Genomic DNA, 18678 nt, shown 5'->3' on the forward strand with positions numbered 1-18678 from the left:
TGAACAAATTTTGTTGCAGTATTTCAAAGGTTTAAAACTATATACAGTAATACTTACAGCATTGAGCTCTGTGGCAGTGAAAACATAGGGGAAAAGGAATAATCTAATGGGAATGAGAAGCAGCAGCAAAAATGGGAAGCAAAGGGATGCAGGGGACTGCTTAACAACCCACAATATGCCTAGAAGGAGAAGTTGGGACCCAGTGAAAGCGTGCATCTTCCATGTACGGACCTGCAAAAGGAGAAATAATGATGTAAGTTTGTATACCAACACCCAATGAGAAGTAGTTACATATAATTAGAGGTATCAATCTTCTTATAACAGCTTTTATAATCTCATGCCACACACTGGCTAAGTACACTCATGTTTTTTCCTCTCTGGGATTTAACTGGCACTGAATTTCCATTTATATTTCTAAGGAATTAACAGCAGATACTTATTCAGATTAAAAAAAATTACTGCCAAAGAAAATCTAAGAATTCCTTTGTTTAAAAATCTGTTAGTTTTAACCAACTTTTAAGAGAAAAAATGCAATCATTATTCCACAGATGAAGAGTAAATTCTAAACACCACTTATACATTACTTTCCTTTACTGCAAAGAACATCTCAAAGTTGAGAAATAAAATATTTCATGCCATGGACACAATTTTACCACAAAATTGCTACTTTTTGAAAATTAATAAATGTATACTGCAGGTACATGTGATATCCATTACCTACCTTAGTTAATAAATCTTATTTTATTCCACTAACTACTATGAACCTATTCAACTAACTACTATGAACCCCCTCTTCAGCAGGCATATGGAGACAATTTTATCAATTTTAAAGATACAAGCAAGATGGAGTAAAAAAAAAAAGAAACTAATCTATGGGATCAAATGGTGAAGATTTACAAAATACATTATCAAGTATTTTAAGTAAATTAAAATAAAACTAGCACCACTAAGTGGCATGTCTTCGTAAACTTAGTTCTACATTCTAATGATTTCCCAGCCTATGCACTAAATGATTATCAGTGTCACTATGAGAAATACTTTTCTGGATACTATACTAAAATATTTCTAGATTAAAAGAAAGCAGCTCTGAAACCTATCTGAATTTTTTAGAGCTTTCTAGAAGCCATGCATTGCTTCACACAGTTTAAAGGTCTCACTTAACACTTCACTCTGTGATGAACAACTTACAAGTTGTACTTCTCCATGCAAGACCTGAGAAGAACCAAGGTATTATGTACTTGATTCATTTTATGATAAATCAATCCCCATACAGTTACAGTACTAAACTTTTCATTTTAATTTGATGTGCAAGTTACTGTGCTTAAACTCAACTCAGGAAAAGTTAGGAGCAAAAGCCATCCTTAGGGAGAAGTTCCATTAATATTACTGAGAAATGAAAGTTATTTCATAAATCTGAAAAAGTTATTAAACTAACTGACCTTCTTAACATATGGGACGTTGGGATGATGTTTGACAGGCATTAGGAATAGCATTGAACGTTCAACGAACTGAATACCAGCAGTGGCTGATATTCCCATGTATAAGAAAACACCCAACAATACAGCTTTGGGCACCAAGTTAAGAGCAGCTGTTAGGAACACTGCCAATCCAACCAACAAAGACACAATGAAGCCACTGATTCTTTGTTCTGAAAGATTAGAAATTAAGGTTATTGTTTCTCTAACAACATTGCCGAAATACATAGTCATAAATATACTAACAAAAATTCTAGTTTAATTAAAAACCTCAAGATATCACTATTTTCATCTCAGAACTACTCGAAAGTAATAAAATACAAAGAAGAACTACTCGAAAGTATTGTAATACAAAGAAGAACTACTCGAAAGTATTGTACTACAAAAAATAGCAAACAATAATACTGTAGTGTATACAATGCTGACTTTGGAATGTATCTTTCATTGCTAATGTGTTCACAAGTTATATAATTCGTTGTACTGTATTTTAGAAAAGCGATGACATAAACTTATCAATGCTTACCATGTACACCCTGAATTTTTGGGGATTCACCAGGAGCTTGATTAGTGCTCATGACAGTAAGAGCAGCTACATGAGAGATTGTTCGTACACAAGCAGGGCCCATGAATGGAGCGCCAAAGATGCCAGAAACGAAATTAATAACACCAAAAAGGACCAAATCGAAATGGAAGCCTGTTCCCTTCACCATATTCTTCTCCGGCTTGTTCAAGATGAGACTGGAAATAAAAGTATGTAGTTCTTTAGTAAAGCTCTCTTGTGCTGCTTAAAAGATTACTTCCTCTAAGTACTTCTGGGTTGGACAAAATTTATTTTCAATTTTAACACCTTCTGTCTGACTTAGATAATGGTATTGAGTTTCTTATCCTGTCACACTTCCTTCAGAAAAATAGCTATTAAATAACTATGCTCTCAACCTAAAACCAGCTATCTCATTTTTTCTCCTCATTTACAGTATGTTTTTCCCACCGTACTTCAGCTATGAGTCTTACCATTCTATGGTCACACCTCTTGTAAAACTCCATTTCCCCTGTCAAACACCATGTTTATGTTTCATAGAGTAGTACAGGCTTTATGTACTCCTTGTAAGCCTTTGCCCTACTGATAAAACCTTTTTATTCACCAGTAATCAAGCTACTCCATTTCATCCATGCTTCAGCTACTGTAGTTCTTACTGCTCTCTCAAAGCATGCTTCACAGCCCAGTGCCTCCTCCAGGTAACATATGTTCTACCTTTACTAAGACTTGCCCATCTATCAAAAGAAAAGTGTTACAGAATTCCCCTTTCATATTCCTCTTGTAGTTTATTTTTAGGCCTTATAAATTTTGTACTTCATGTGTATTTTGTAATCCATAGCACCTCTTGTCACACCATCAGTTTCATTCAGTACTCAAGCATTGAATTCACCCTCACACCTTTCACATTTCCACCACCTCTTCCCATATTCTGCTCCAAATATTAGGTTATCTGTATATATAACAGCTCCAAGGTGCCCTTTTCTGCATCCTTTGCTCAAAGAAATACTTATCTTCACAGTAAAAGGGGATACATTATACTCTGCCCTAGACTATCTCATAATTCTGATAAGCTGTCTTCCGAGTCATCATACCTAGCATGATTGAAATTTAGAATGGTATATTTCTTAGACATGCCACCTAACAAGAGAAAAGAATGATTAGGTTTTACTTCTAAAACCACACTACAAGGTAACAAACACTTCCAATCAAGGCTGAAAGTTTCATTTTATCCCTCAAATGTAGCAAGTGCTATGTACCATATTTCTTAAGTTAGTAGACTGCAGTACACTTTACTTAAATCAAATTGCAATACTAATACTAGTCCTTTAAATATACTCCACTTAAATGATACTGAAAATGTCAGCGGCTTATACCCATTACTTATTGCTTTACCTAGCACTAGTCACTCAAACTGTTAGACACATAATTCCTAACAAACTTACTGGCAGATATTTCCTTCCAAGAAAACAAGAATCAACAGCAAAAGAGATGCAGGAGCTGCAGCAAATATGCACCACACTGGAAGGGGTTCAAGAGCACCAAATGGGTTGATCAGCCATCCTCGGACCTCAGGTTTGGAAGGTGATAGTCCTGCAGGCATGGTGAGCTTATCAGTGTAGGTGTCCTTAATCAGGAAATCCAAAGAAACCATCAAGACAATGGAGATTGGTACACCAAAATCACCAAGCGCTCTTCTGATCTGTAAATAACAATTAATTATTTAGTCTTGTAATTCATTATTATTATTATTATTATTATTATTATTATTATTATTATTATTATTATTATTACTGTATTACTATTATGTATTCCTACATCCCTCACCATAAGAGCCCATCAATATTTGACCAGCTCTTCAAAAGATTTATAATGACATGCCTACTGAACAACACAAAAACAAAATAAAAGGCAGTCAAGGAAGAATATAGTACTTACACTCCTGCCAAGGAATTTAGAGTTACGGAAGTTTTTCAGCTTGATTGCAATAATGAAGGTTCCTATCGTGAGAATAAAGGAGAGGAGCGCAGTGTTGGGCTGGGCTTCGATAGATACAGCAGCATCTTCAATTTCTGTGACATTTCCATCAGTTCCATTAAAAAGGGTCCCATTCACAATAATGCCACTGACTCTGTAAATGAATGTTTTGCATTTACAAGAATGGAGTAATTTTCAAGTACCAACTTATGAAAAATTGATATCTTTAATAAGTATAGAAGTTATAGAAACAATAAGAAACTTTCCAAGAGTAATTTTATCTTTTAATTTACTTAAAAAGAAATTTACTACCAAGCCTGCCAATAATAGCAGTCTTCAGCATACAAAGACTTCATATAAAAGCTAGTAGACTATAGAATCAATATTCTTCAAAACAAATCCATTAAGAGGAATATTAACATATAACCAGTAAACATCTTTCACTTGTTTGTGCAATTATAGATAAGATGAATTTTTCTAGAGAATTTAAGAGACAGAATTGCATTGGTAAAATCCTCACTACTTACATTGAGTTATTACTGGAATCCATTATTCCATAATTTGCCTGCAGGGGATGCGCTATAAAAATAGCAACAAGTTTAGCAATGGCCTCGTAAATGAAAATAAGGCACACGAGGGATGAGAAAATCTCTTCTGTAAATCTGGTGAACTTTTTAACAATAACTACACCTTCAAAGGCAGCAATGACTATTGTAGCAACAGTCATCCAGAGACCAATCCAAACTCTTATGGACAAGAAATCTATGTCATTCGACTCGCAAAACTGAAAAAAATAAAGGATAAATTCATGAGCTCAGTACATGTATGTATAACAACATTTGTATGGATGTGCTGAACAATTTTTTGTCATTCGGAGTTACTATTTACATCTAATATTTTCAGGGGAAAGGAACTACATGTCCTCTTCAACAAACTATTACAACTGACCTCGGTAAACATTACTTACTCATTCTCATTCACTACTATAAACAAAATTTTACCAAGTAAATGAAAGTGTCTGTACTAATATAATGAAAATACTCATGATAAGGTACACAGAAATTTCCAAATAAATAGTCTTTTACCTTGTAAAGACTGAAGTCAAAGACCATAAGTGGGCCTGTCGCTCCAACGATAATCAGCGGTTGGCAGGCAAACAAAGCATAGAGTAATCCGTTGATCATGGACAAGAGTAGTGTCTCTCCAACACCAACGAAATTATCCATCTGATCACCTAAAATGACAACAACAGTCAGTCATGATTATCATGTCATTGTTATCAAATATGAGCCAAGGGTGAAACAAACCACCTTAAACAAAAAAAGAAAGTTAAAAGGTTCGGTAAACTTTCCGTAGAGCTTGTTATTTATAGTAAAATATGTTGAGTATCAAGCACACTCTAAACCGCAAAAGAAGTACCCGAATCTCAAGTGTGTCTAATCTCTCCAGAGCTATACTGTACTTACCATACATGCCACCGAAGGTGATGGCTGCAGACAGACAAGCAAAGAAGATGAAAAAGGCAGATGCTAAAACCTGACCACTGATGCCATCCTTAATATCACTTAGGTAGCGAGGATAACGGATTTTGATATCCTGAATCAAACCATAGAATGGTTTGCCATGGCGAATGAGCGGATCACGCGGAGGGGGCTTTCTGTCCCCACCATCTCCATCGCCTGCAGATACTGGGGCCACCGCTGCTCCTGAAAAATACAGAGGGTTGTGTGAACAAAACAAAGAATTTAATAAAAAAACAATTATCAAAAAGACAATCTCAAGAGATTTTGACCGATGAAAACTCGCATGCCACATGAAAGAAAGAATGTGTGTTGATATCTCAGTAATTAAGGCAATAACGCACTTTCAATAAAAGACATCACACGATAATTAAGGCCCCACCTTGCTCTGATTGTTTGCGTGCTCGCATGCTTTCTTTCTTTTTCATAATCTGGTTGGCCTTGGCTCTGATGTCGTCGACTGGAACAAGATCCTTGTTGTTCCAGTCAGAAGGTGGAAGAACAATGGAAGCATTGAGGAATTCATTGATGGCAGAAAGTAGCTGACCACGAGAATGGGCGCGGTAGGCCACTTCATGGAAGCCCTTGTCGGACATGAGAGTAGAGATGGATCGACCTACCTCATGGTAGTCCATTTCGCCATGGAAGGGCCCAAGCAACACAAACATGAACCTTACTGGAATGGGAACCTACCAAAAAAGGAAAAAGTAACATATTTAATATGTAAACACTAAAAAGGTAAGACTGCAATTGATCAATCTTCAAGAATGTTAAAAGAATATATTTCAAATAATATAATGGCCTGGTCTGTCAGCGACACCCAAATAAGTGGATGGTTGAGTGAAATAGAAGGAAATCTTAGTTGTTCTGTACCTCAACTAGGTTATCCATCATGACGCCCTCTGCGAGCCTAACGAAGGCGATGGTAGGCTGCTTCAGGAAATCGACGGCACCTACAAGAACGGCTGTGGCTTCGGCTCCTTCTGGGATCTTCTTCATCAATTCACTGTTCTTTCGCGCACTTTCCCTAGCTTCCCTCTCTTTCGGAGACAAGTCCTCAATATCAATCTGGAAACCAAATGAAATGTGGTTGTTGCAATGACAATATATTTAACACATTCAAAAGGAGAAACCTGAAAATAACCTGCAATATCTACCCGCTTTGATATAGCCATTCAAGAAATTACAAAACGCATATGCACGCCTTGAATAATTAAGTAAAGCTGAAAGCAATAGCCACTGTATAAAACATCTTTAATAGGGTGGTTCGAAGTAAGCGGGGAAGTCCCTTGCGCAAGGCCACGAGTCAGCGACGACCTTCAAGGAACTTCCAAATAGTAGTTACATGACAGGAAATACTCGCACTCTCAAGTTCAAATCCGTACCCCTATTATTGCCCCCCTTTTCACTCTTGCAAACAAATGACTCTGGTTAGGCCAAACCAAACGATATAACAAGAAAGAAGCTGGTCTTGTGAACACCGATGAAAAAAACAGTCTCCCCTTTATGAATGAAATATCGCAAGAAGCAAAGGTAAGGAAGAGGAGGAGGAGGAAGAGGAACGGGGTAAACAGCTGGAAGATTACGCCCTCGTAACCTCTCTTTTCCTTCTAACGGAATCTTGAGGCAACGGCACTCATTCATAAAGCGCTCGTTTACTTCGGCAGGACGGCAACGGGATAACGTTAAATATTTTCTGCAAAGATTAAGTATGCATCGTGCATATGCAGCGACAGGCAACGCTTATTTTCTTAATTAATCCTATCGCGAAGGAAGGATCACGTGAGGTGTCGCTCGACTACTGAATTCCAATGAAAGGGAAGTCCAATTGTACGACGAACAAAGTTTAATTTTTACTGGATCATCTCCTTCCTTTCTTCAGCAAAGGAAAAACAAGGTAAAATAGCCGTGCAGCAGTGCACAGTTTTACCTACGTGAAATGAGAAAAGGTACATAATGCAAAAAAATCTACTGAGCAGAGAGAGAGAGAGAGAGAGAGAGAGAGAGAGAGAGAGAGAGAGAGAGAGAGAGAGAGAGAGTGCATTCATAAGTGAGTGAAAGGAGAGAAAGGGTGCTAAATAAAGAAAACATGCATTGCATTCAACGTCGTGTAGGTATAATGCACGTATATTTAGAAGGGCAAAATATACGGACTAAATTTACTCAACGATGACCCTAAAAGTCAAAGAAGTATGAAGGAGAGTATATATACCAAAGCAGATGTACTAAAGTCCATATAGTAAAATAAAAATGGCAAACTATTTAACAAGCTATCCCGTCATGTACTTTCCAGTAAACATAGCTGCAAGCGTAACACACACAGAGATAACTTGAAAAGCCACAAATTTTCGTTACAACAAAAAGTTATAACACCGAACAAACAAAAGGCTAGTACTGTGATGACATCCCAAAACATTTTTAGAGATTATTGAACAATATTAATTTGATGAAAGGACTAAAAGAGGCACGTGAAGAAACAGCCAAATCACCTTCCAAATAATAATCATGTTCCCTTTTATTTAACATCGCAATGACAATTATTGTCTGACTTGCTCAGTGGATTTTAGTTACCTTTCAGTATATTCATTACTCTCTTCTCTCTATCGTTCTGGATCGTAACTGGAAATTTTTATCTAAATTACCTTTGAAACGTTAAAAATAAGTAACCAAGTCCTTGATATTCGTTAAATACAGGGATGAAATCAGAGGCAGTGTTTATAAATCAAGACACTTGCTCTCTGCAGGTGAGGGGGGATAAACGCACTCTCAAAGTCTTTAAGATAGCAACAGTCAAGAAACAAACAAAGCTTTTAGTTTTACAATGGACCTCCAGGAGAATTTGGAAGCAATTGCAAGAGAAAGTTGGTTTTTTTATATCAGCTACTGCTGTTACGACTAGTACTACTACTGCTACTTCTAATAATAATAATATAATAAAAATAATAATAAAAAGGGCGACTTCATTTACTGTGGAAACAAGCTTTAAAAGACGCCCAAGCATTTCCATGACATCAGTATTCTCCTTGCGACAAACGCATCCGGTTTTGATCTTCAACCTACAAGTAGATTGGCCGTGCTTTTAATCTATTTCAAGATAGAACCATGACTTCATTTTTGCACTTTCTTCCGAAAAGGACCGCGACTTTATTTTTGCACTTCCTTCCGAAAAAATACATGTGTATTTCGCGACAAGAGAATTCCTTCAAGAAATAAGAAAATGAAGAAAATGTGTAGGGCAAGAGTGATTAAAGACCTTGGCAACTCAAACCAATGCCAAGCTGTTAATGACTTTGCTGTGGAATGGCCACCCGAGATGCCCGTGTCATGAACGGAAGGGCGCAACGAAACATGGAACTGCAGCCTTAACCATGAGGGCCAACGAACCTTGGCATATTGCAGTCCCAGTGTCTTTTCACAGGGAAAGTGTACGAGAGAGAGAGAGAGAGAGAGAGAGAGAGAGAGAGAGAGAGAGAGAGAGAGAGAGAGAGAGAGAATGCACTGATCCTCATGGAAGGAGCTACAACGCAATCCTAACATCTACACCACTCGACAGCTGGTGCGGTTTGAACTAAATTATAGCCTTGGCTAAGACACGTTATAAAAAAGGGTCCTTAAATACTGGTTTCGAAAACTGCTTTCAACCTGAATCCCATACATGCTATGCTGGTAATTATAGCTGTGGTAATAATATTGGCACGGGGACTGAAAACCAACATACAGAACAAAAAAGCAGCGGAGGATTAATATGCAGATAGATAGCCCTGAAGTTCTTAGTCTGATACTGTATCTCATGCGATCCGAATAAAAAAAAAGGGTGGAAAGAGCTTGTGTGCGCTCGACGCATAAACATAGTAGCACGGGCACCCGTTCCAAATTCCGAGTGACGAAACCGCGCAATGGGCAAGATAAATAGAGTATATTCAACATTATTAATAACAACACTGTTAATATGCATGGTCTAACTTCATTTGAATAGGCAGACCTACTTCATTGAGATTCAAATGAATCTAGCCTATTAAACTGAGTATACAGCCGCATATGATATCCAGTATATATATATATATATATATATATATATATATATATATATATATATATATATATATATATATATATATATATATATAATATATATATATATAATATATATATATATATATATATATATATATATATATATATATATATATATATATATATATATATATATATATATATATATATATATAAATATATATATATATTACACACACACACACATATATATTAGTAGTAGGGCGTGGCGGTGTTTTGCAGCTCAGCACAAGGCGTTGCTTCCTTTACATTCGAAGGTGGTGCCTGACATGACCTTCTATTCGCATGGAATCATGTTATTAAAAATTATATTGACTGTTGGAATATATAGTTATGGTCTATAAAAACTTAACGCTTTACACCCATATTTAATTCATTTCAAAGAAACGACACAAACCGTGCTGCGCGTCTCTGAATATTTTATATCCTTCAAAAACTGTGCAAAATACCTAGGGCAATACTACGAAAGAAAGGCAGCCACAGAACTGGGTATAAATAGTAAACAAATGTGTAAAACGTAATAAAATGAAAGATGTAATCCCACCCGGTAAGGAGACAGCAATACCTTATCAGGCTCTAGTGGTTTTGGAGTGTTGTGAGAAAATTATAAAATATTACTGCAAGAGTAATTTTAAATAAAACTCTATCCCAACCATCTGATTCACTGTAAATGACGATTTCACTCCGGAAGTTTCTGATGGGAAAAATACACTATGAATAAAATGCCTTTTCGTTTATTATGTCCAAGTGACTCAGCGCCTTCACGGAAATGTTAACGATTACCTTGTACCCATAAAGGACAAGTTTCTTGCGTACAGCGAACTGTACATTCTTGTCCTTTCTATCAAGGACAGCGACGATCATCGCTCTCAATCCAAGGCAATGGACTAGTCAATCGACTTTTTACCCCTCTCTCTCTCTCTCTCTCTCTCTCTCTCTCTCTCTCTCTCTCTCTCTCTCTCTCTCTCTCTCTCTCTCTCTCTCTCTCTCTGTCGCTAATACATTTGATACAAACTTTTTTTTTTATTCTCGTTATAATGTAAACGGTTAGTTTGTGCAAAGAAAATATAAGATCTACCTAGGTGAAATTATTAAACATGAACTATATATATTGATGGAGAAAATAAAGAACCTCCTCCCTCCATCCCACCAAAAACAAGCGTTACACATACGGACTGTCAAATCTCAAATGAGCTTCCGACTATGATTCACTGACAATGATTGCACTGGTTAAGCTATACATCAAATGCAGCGTTAAGGCATTCTTTCCCGGGCGTAATAGCTGCAAAATTCTAACTTGGAAGACATCTAAACAACAAAAGTCAGTTCTTGATTAGCCTGAGAGAGAGAGAGAGAGAGAGAGAGAGAGAGAGAGAATTTAACTTTAACATACGAAGTCACAACGGCATTTGTAGGGCACCAAGACATAGTAAGATAGTAAAAAAAAAAAAAAAGCCTGTAAGTTCCTCCAAAGGTATGAAAAAAAAAAAAGGACGGGAGAGAACTAATTTGACAGCTACCTCTCTACTCTTCCCGAGTACCGTTCTGATACAAATACCATAAGCTTTAACGGTCTCCCGATTGAACACTTTCATCATATCCTATGAAATGTGGTCTTCAGGATCCACCCTATGACATTCAGCCGGGCTAATTTTTGCAACGCAGCCGAAAAGTCAACAAGGTTAACTACTTTTAGTTTGACGTAAATAATGAACAGTATCAGACAGACAAAGAATCAGGGGTGTATAAAATTCAAGAGGGAAATTCCCTATGAGAAGGTTCAAAAGGCAGCTTTTACTAAATACCAAAGATGGATGCCCGCGCTCTTTATGTAACGGAGAGCACTGGAATGGTTACAAAAACATTATCAAAAACGTCAAGACTTTAATGTCTAAACAATGTAAATTGGTTTATTCTTAACGAAAAACACTTTCTGTTCATTACATGGTATCTGGCCAACAAAGGTCAAATTCTGGACGAAGGAATCTCCTTTCTGATTTCGTTATTCAAGTATTTTCAATTGGATTAACAAGAAAACAATCGATTTTAATTTTTTTTTATATCCAATTAAAAAACATGTTCTGACTGCCGTGGGCAGCCCACGAAGAACAAGCCAGTGTTTATACATGCAAACTCACGCTAAACATTTGTTTCAAAAGCTAGGAGAGATAAACACTTCCGCTTTATTACGAAATTGCAGTGTACTACCGCCTTGTGTTGACTTAAAATGTCAAGGTCGCGCGTGTTTCGCTTGATACGGAAGAGCATCCCTGAAGTCCTTAGGGGGAAAATATTGCGGACTGCGGAACTCATGCCCAGTTTGCGGAAAAAGAATGGGCGTGGCGCCAAAATGCCCGATTGGGGAACAAATGTTCCTTACATTCAAGTTGCTACATTATTTTTCAACTAATCCCTATTTCCTATTTTCGTGTAAAAAAAATGGTCTAATCAGTGTTGTTTCGTATAATTCCCTTAAGTGCTGGTTTCTTACTCACTAAAACTATGGGGTTAATTAGGATAAAATACATTGTCCTTTTCAATATCCGTCAAGCTTGCGGGTTAACAATTTACAGCCTCTTTAGATACCAGATACCTTTAAAAAAATTCAGTTATTCAATAACACGTACGAGGCTTGTCACGCACAGCAAAAGCTAGAGCTAATTTAAACCTGAAATCACAATAACTGACACCGTACCTAGCAGAGCCCAAGAATGACTTACCTGTGTGTAGCTTTCTTCTCTGTTCACGCCCTTCTTGTCTTGGGATTGTTCCTTCGTGACATTTCCATTGGAGGTGATGTTGTCCTCGGTGTTCTGACGGCGGAATCCAGCGAAGGTGTTGACGTGGAAGAGGTTGGACAGGCCAGCTTTCCGCACCGAAGCTCTAAGGCTGCTGCCGCCGTCCAAACTCAGGGATGTAGGAGATGTCGCCAACTTCTCATCGGAGCTGTAGTGCAAACAAACATATTTTCAATAAAAGCGTAAAAGAGCTAATGTATGTAGTAGTCTACCCAAGTTTTAAACGTATAAAAATCGAAGTATTCATAGGGAAGAGAGCTAAATTTAGCTTCTTTTGACCTAAGCTTAAGGACGCACACAATAGTGGCAAGACTGTGGCAAGGTCAGTAATGAAATGTTTAAACGAAGTTATTGCTTGACATGAACGAATGCATTGTACCACAATTAAAGTATGGGTGTCGGAGAGGCAAAATATCTTGCACGTCGCCTAGAATTTTTAAGGTAAAGTCACATTAGATTTGATAGGGACAAATTTTTGAAATTATATCAGCATTTAGCATCATTAAAAGAGGGCGGGATATTGTCAAAAATACGTATAAACAGTATATTGCTATGTAAATGATTGAATACGCTTAACATAAAATGCAACAAATATATTATAATGGTCAACTACCAGTTACTGAGAAGTAATTGATGGAATACAAATATACATTAAGTATGCAAGAAAAATGTTGACTATTGACAAATATCACGTTCGGAAAAAATTTAATATACCAAAAAAACAACAAATAAGGGACTGAGCAATCACCTTGCAAGGGCATTTTTGGATCCACGGGAGGGGAGCCTGAAGGACGAATGGTTATCGCGGATGTGTCTATGCCTGAGGAGAAGGACGCGTATTACGGCATCGCGTTGGTCAGGTGGGATCTGATCACAGGCGATCATCTTATCGACCACCCTAGCGGCGATGCTAGGGAGGTCGCGCTCCTCCAGGTCGAGCAGTACTGCACCTGCAGGAGGAAAGAAAACACAGGTATGAGTGAGGAAACGTTAAAATGAGACTGCAAAAGAAATTTCCAGGTCCAAGACAATTCCAAGTTGTAATGGACAATACTATTAATTTAAATGGAGGCATTACAAATAACCATTACTGTTATGTTGTTATTATTCAACATAAGCGCAAATTCATGCAAAATAAAAAAAAAGTCATTCACTAGCCTGGAAAGCTTTCACATATTAAATTAAGTTGTAGAGCGATAAATACATAGGAATGCGAAATGTATTTATAAACTATAGAAACAAAGCACATATGCTGTTGTCTTGTGAAAATAAAACTAAGCTGATAAACACTTAAGACTAGAATTCACCGGATTTTCACTGTAAATAGTACTCCAGCCATGCTTTCAAAATTCCGCAAAACTGACTACCATGCATGTGCATAAGGTACATTACTCTATGCGTTTATGTACTTTAAAAACAGAAAACGTAGTAACTGGCTCAAATACAATTTAGTCAGAATTCAACATACATGTATGCATTAAATTTAAGCTCCTACAGTTAAAGGTCATTTACCAAGCAGTTTCTTGCATTACGTTCACATTCTTCGGGTACAAATTAAGAACAGGTTATTATTCAACTTAGCAATAAATGAAAGCGTTGGGTACACTGGTCTTTACTTTTAAACACTTACAGTCGCTTTCCGACTTCTACGTCTCTCACGCGCAGTTTTGTCACTGATTAGCAATGTTATCGAACGAAAAGAAAAGAAAAGATCGTTTGCAGCGGCGGTTCCTACTTGCAAATTGGCCAGACGACATTTGAGACCTCTACAGACTAAGCAATTAATAACCCTTCGGTTCTAGCAAATTATTTTTATCCTTTAATCCTTGACAAATCTCTTCCAAGAAGCACAAAAGGTTGTGAAGGATACTGATAAAGTTCTGTGGAATGAGGATGCCAACTTCAGATTTAACACGAATCACTTGGAAACCAGTGTTTTACATAAAAGACTAAAGGCACGCATGTGAAAGTCATGTCGATTCTCCATAGACAATTGTGCGTGTGTGTTTGTGGGTGGGGGGAGGTCAAAACAATGAGGATATCCAATCTGAAATTACATAATCTTTAAGGATCTAGAAAACAACAGCACGCGGGACGAAAGAAGCAATAAATTTATAGTTCATTATATGAAGAAGCTATCCTATACTGGAAAAACGTCGGCTGTCGATAAACAACAGATAGGTACCAGAACTCTCATTTATAAAAAACAAACAAATTCCGGACTAACAAAGTTAATGACAGGGAGTGGATCGTAAGGAAATACATAATGGAAGATCCCCGACATAATTTCCATCAGTCAACTTCCGGTCCCATCTTTGGTGAAATTTGTGGTACTGAAAGTACAAGCTATTTTATGACACAGGGGAGATTAGTCTCTCCTGAATGCCGAACTGTCCAAGCCAGTGGCAGCGAAAGCCACGGCTTGCATAGGCGAAGTTCAAGACGTTCTATCTGGTAGAAAAGCATGCAAGTTCACTTTAAAATGCACGACTGAACAACCATAACATTTTCTAAAATTATGGTACTTGCCAAGTTTGCTTTTTGTATTCATATCCGCAGCAGTTTAAGCCTTAGTCTGAATTTGACTAAATGGTAAAAGCTATGGGAAACTGCAACTATATCATTACTAAAGAAAACCATTAGAGAGAGAGAGAGAGATCGACAGAATATTTATAGGGATCGATACCGTGCATGCAGCTGTTAGATATAAAAAAAGGTTTTGAAAATAGCTAAACAAGTGAACCTGACCCTCAATGATGTTCATGGACTTCCCATACCCCTGGGCGTTTATGAACCCTCGTTAGAACATTGGCTATTATCATGGCACAGCCTTCTTAACATCAGCCCATCTTTGTAGTTGTTTTCGTAGTTTTATCGTTTCATATTTGATAGGTGAGAGAGATGCCGATTATTTAAACAAGCCATAAAAGTTTTTAACTACGCCAAGATAATAAGAGTTTACGGAAAAAAAAAACTCTTGCCAGCACAGACGACAAATTGTCGATGGATCTGTCAAAATGAACTGACAACATAATTTCTGGAGGTGAATAACGGAAAGTGAGGGGGAATTACGATTAATATACTATATTGATGGCAAATGGGTTATGAGTAACTTTTAAAGAAAAATGCCAAGCCATTGTGAGGTAAATGGTCTTACCATAACTAGAGACAAAAAAGCTTGCAAAGAAATTGTAACCTGTAAGTGTATTAGTATATTTAGCCCACCAAAACCTTCCTCTATGGTTTACAGATTACTTGTTACAATGAACCTAGCTTCAATTCACAAATGTGAAGCTTTTGTTGCCTCAGGTGCAACTACTTGACTGCGATCTGCGCAAATGTCTGCTAGCCCTGCCCACACCAGACACACAGCCTAAAGCTTGCGATTGCGAGATAGGAAGGGCCTGCTTCTCCTCCCTCTATTCCCCGACTACAGGAAGAAGAGACGAGGGGGATAATAAATCTGAAGGAAATCTGGCGAAAGTGCAAGAATCACTGCTGCATTTTTTTTTATTCACTACAAGGCGTCCCGGTCATACCTCATAACCGAGAGAGAGAGAATGTTACTACTCTGACTTGTTCCAATAAACAATAATTATCTCACTATTACCCTTCTCTCTGTAACTTCATTTATCTTGCCCTCTACGTCCCTCTAAAATCTTATATAAGCAAACAAATTTGTACATGACCAAACGAATTTTTACCTGAGCAAACGATGGCTTAAGCTTTCACGTGAGAATTAAACGACGAATGTAAAAAGTGGTCTGACTAGTAACTAAGACCTGCAATTAGGTGAAGATGCCCAGTCTCTCGACAAAAACATACCTCACTATTATACCATACTTTTTAATACCTTTAAAATAAACCTATTACAGCAATGACGTTCATAATACGTCCAATGCAATATTGTTGAAACTAAAAGGAAGAACAGTGAAATGGGCGGACAAACAATAAGCAGAAAGACGAAGAAAATGTCTGAACGAAGTAGGTCCGAGTTTAATCATGTCATGGAAAGAAAAAAGTCCATTGCGAATAAGGAATCTGAAGATGGGTCGAATTGGAATGGAATACGACAGGTACTCCATTAAGGGGAAAAAAGTAGATCTTCACATTAATGTGAAACTAATACATACCTATCAGCACTGATTAAGCCAGAGAGAGAGAGAGAGAGAGAGAGAGAGAGTCAGGCGGTTTACTAATCGCCGTAATGAAATAACAAAACTTGCATCACTGCAACTGGCTGCATTTTTCGAACTGCGCTTTCCTATTGGATGCCCATTAAAATATCTCTGGCCATGAAATTGCAGCAGACATGATAAAACTAACGGGCTGTCATCAGGTGAAGCCAGACGCTTTAACCCACAAAATTCCCTTCATTGTATTCCCTTTTTTGTAGCGAGTTCAAGGAACAAAAACGTACGTTAATTCACAGGAACTGCCACGATGGTATATGAGAAATAAGATGAGTTGAAAAGTTTAGGCTTGCAAGGATATGAAGTGAATGGAGAATAATTAGAAAAATTTAGCGTTAAACCGAAAATCTTGGTAGAAAGAAACCAAGAAAGTGGTGGTTTAATGGATCGGAAGAGGTCACGGCAATGCAATCCCAGACAGCGGCGAGAGGTAGAGAGTACGGAGAGGGGTAGATTCGGTGCTGGTGGGCCTTTGGGAAAGCGTATGATGCCGCATTTGTTTTCTGCACAGGGATTCAGCCTTAACTTGGCAGTTAACGGACTATGATAATGGTGTTTATATAGAGCGCCAGTCCCTATTACGAATTCCTTGGGGATTCCATTGGACAAAGCATCAAATTAAAAATTCTTGATCGTGTAAGTTGTAGAGGGTTGAAGCTTATGATGTTAAAACAAGGAAGTAAGAAGAAGATTAATTATTTTACGTGAAGAGGTAGTAGTGGTAGTAATATTAGTGTTCGATCATCTGCCTTCACAGTTTCATTTTAATATTTTCAAATATGAATTCATATTTGAAAATAATAAAATGAAGCTGTGAAGGCAGATTATCGAACAATAATATTACCACCAGTAATACCCTTCACGTAAAATAATTAATCTTCTTCTTACTTCCTTGTTTTAGCATCGAAGGTTTCAACTCTGCAACTTAAACTATCAAGAATGCTTCAAACCTGCCCTTTAAAAAGGAAAGGCGATACCAGTTTGAGAAAGCAATCAAATGCATATCTTGGTACCATGTGTAGTGGGCGGTTTTAACATTCGAGAAGCTTGTAAATTGCCCAAAGGTAGAAAGACGAGGAGACGCACCAAGAACTTATTTAATAAGGAAAGCATAAGAGAGACGAGCCCGAGCGGTATCAGCTGCCCGGAGTCTGGCTCACTGTCACATGACCTGCAGGAAAGTGTTACCCCGAGAGCACTATAATGGGTCAACATTAGCATGCTAACCAGTGAAAAGTTTCAACCATTCTGCGTTTACTTTTTACACACAGTATTGATTTCCTAGTAAATATATTACCAATTTAACATCTCTGCCTTCTCTTCAGTAACTTGAAACATAAAAATGAAAAAGTATGATTAGTGTTGTAGATGATGCCAGACGTTTTATCAAATCTGAAAAATTTCATTCGCTACCTTCCCAAGTTAAAGTCTGTGCTTGGTAACATGTCAATTTATTCCATCAATCTTACAACGACGCAGCCTTTATGCTGACAACATGTGAAAAGTTTCAAGGGCAAACTTCAGTACCAGGCTTTCAACAAGCATAAGATAGAAAGTCTGATGATGTGACAAAACACCTCTCTCGTATGACTGCAAATTTCCACTGCTTCTCCCTCAGTGGAAGTGTGCCACTTACATCTACGGGAAATTAGTCGAATAAAAAAAAAAAAGCTGGAAAGGGCAACCAGTCTGGTAATGGGAAGTATGTGCTACCTGTTTCAACTTTTACCAATAACTAATCATACATAATATAGGTCAAGTTGGCTATATATCGGTTCTTTCGGGGGCATGAGTTACTTCTTAACTTGTAGACCTCGGCAAATTATCCACAATTTCCGAAGGGAAAGAAACCGTCAACCCTTACAGGTCATCGAAATCATTTAACTTGATGCATTGCCAAAGTAAGATTATATTTAAACTTAGTTAATGCTCGTGTGCAAATAAATGCTGCAAGAAAATGGCATCAGTTAAGGATTTCTAAACCTCAGCAGTGTGGTTACTTCATGAAGATCGTCACACATGATACTGATGCAGGCAATGCAATGTATTTAAACCCAGCGCTGCGTTTACAGACTTCTGGGGGATCATACATTTTTTTGACATCTA

The 18678-nt window shown here is 37.5% G+C and overlaps 1 protein-coding gene across 8 annotated transcripts in view; it reads right to left on the bottom strand.

The window, feature by feature from the left end:
• The window catches only part of LOC136830197 (band 3 anion transport protein-like), a 359010-nt gene that overhangs the window by 2124 nt on the left and 338208 nt on the right, over nucleotides 1-18678 (bottom strand). For all 8 annotated transcript variants that reach the window (XM_067089475.1, XM_067089476.1, XM_067089479.1 and 5 more), the window contains 12 exons: nucleotides 13128-13329; nucleotides 12302-12527; nucleotides 6381-6575; nucleotides 5890-6196; nucleotides 5454-5693; nucleotides 5073-5221; nucleotides 4515-4771; nucleotides 3949-4141; nucleotides 3456-3712; nucleotides 1999-2213; nucleotides 1440-1648; nucleotides 58-231 (listed from right to left, as the gene is read on the bottom strand). In XM_067089475.1, coding sequence (XP_066945576.1) covers nucleotides 58-231; nucleotides 1440-1648; nucleotides 1999-2213; nucleotides 3456-3712; nucleotides 3949-4141; nucleotides 4515-4771; nucleotides 5073-5221; nucleotides 5454-5693; nucleotides 5890-6196; nucleotides 6381-6575; nucleotides 12302-12527; nucleotides 13128-13329 — 2624 coding nt within the window. The remainder of the gene's footprint in view (nucleotides 1-57; nucleotides 232-1439; nucleotides 1649-1998; nucleotides 2214-3455; nucleotides 3713-3948; nucleotides 4142-4514; nucleotides 4772-5072; nucleotides 5222-5453; nucleotides 5694-5889; nucleotides 6197-6380; nucleotides 6576-12301; nucleotides 12528-13127; nucleotides 13330-18678) is intronic.

This window comes from Macrobrachium rosenbergii, chromosome 46 (genome assembly GCF_040412425.1).
Source record: "Macrobrachium rosenbergii isolate ZJJX-2024 chromosome 46, ASM4041242v1, whole genome shotgun sequence".
NCBI lineage: Eukaryota > Metazoa > Arthropoda > Malacostraca > Decapoda > Palaemonidae > Macrobrachium > Macrobrachium rosenbergii.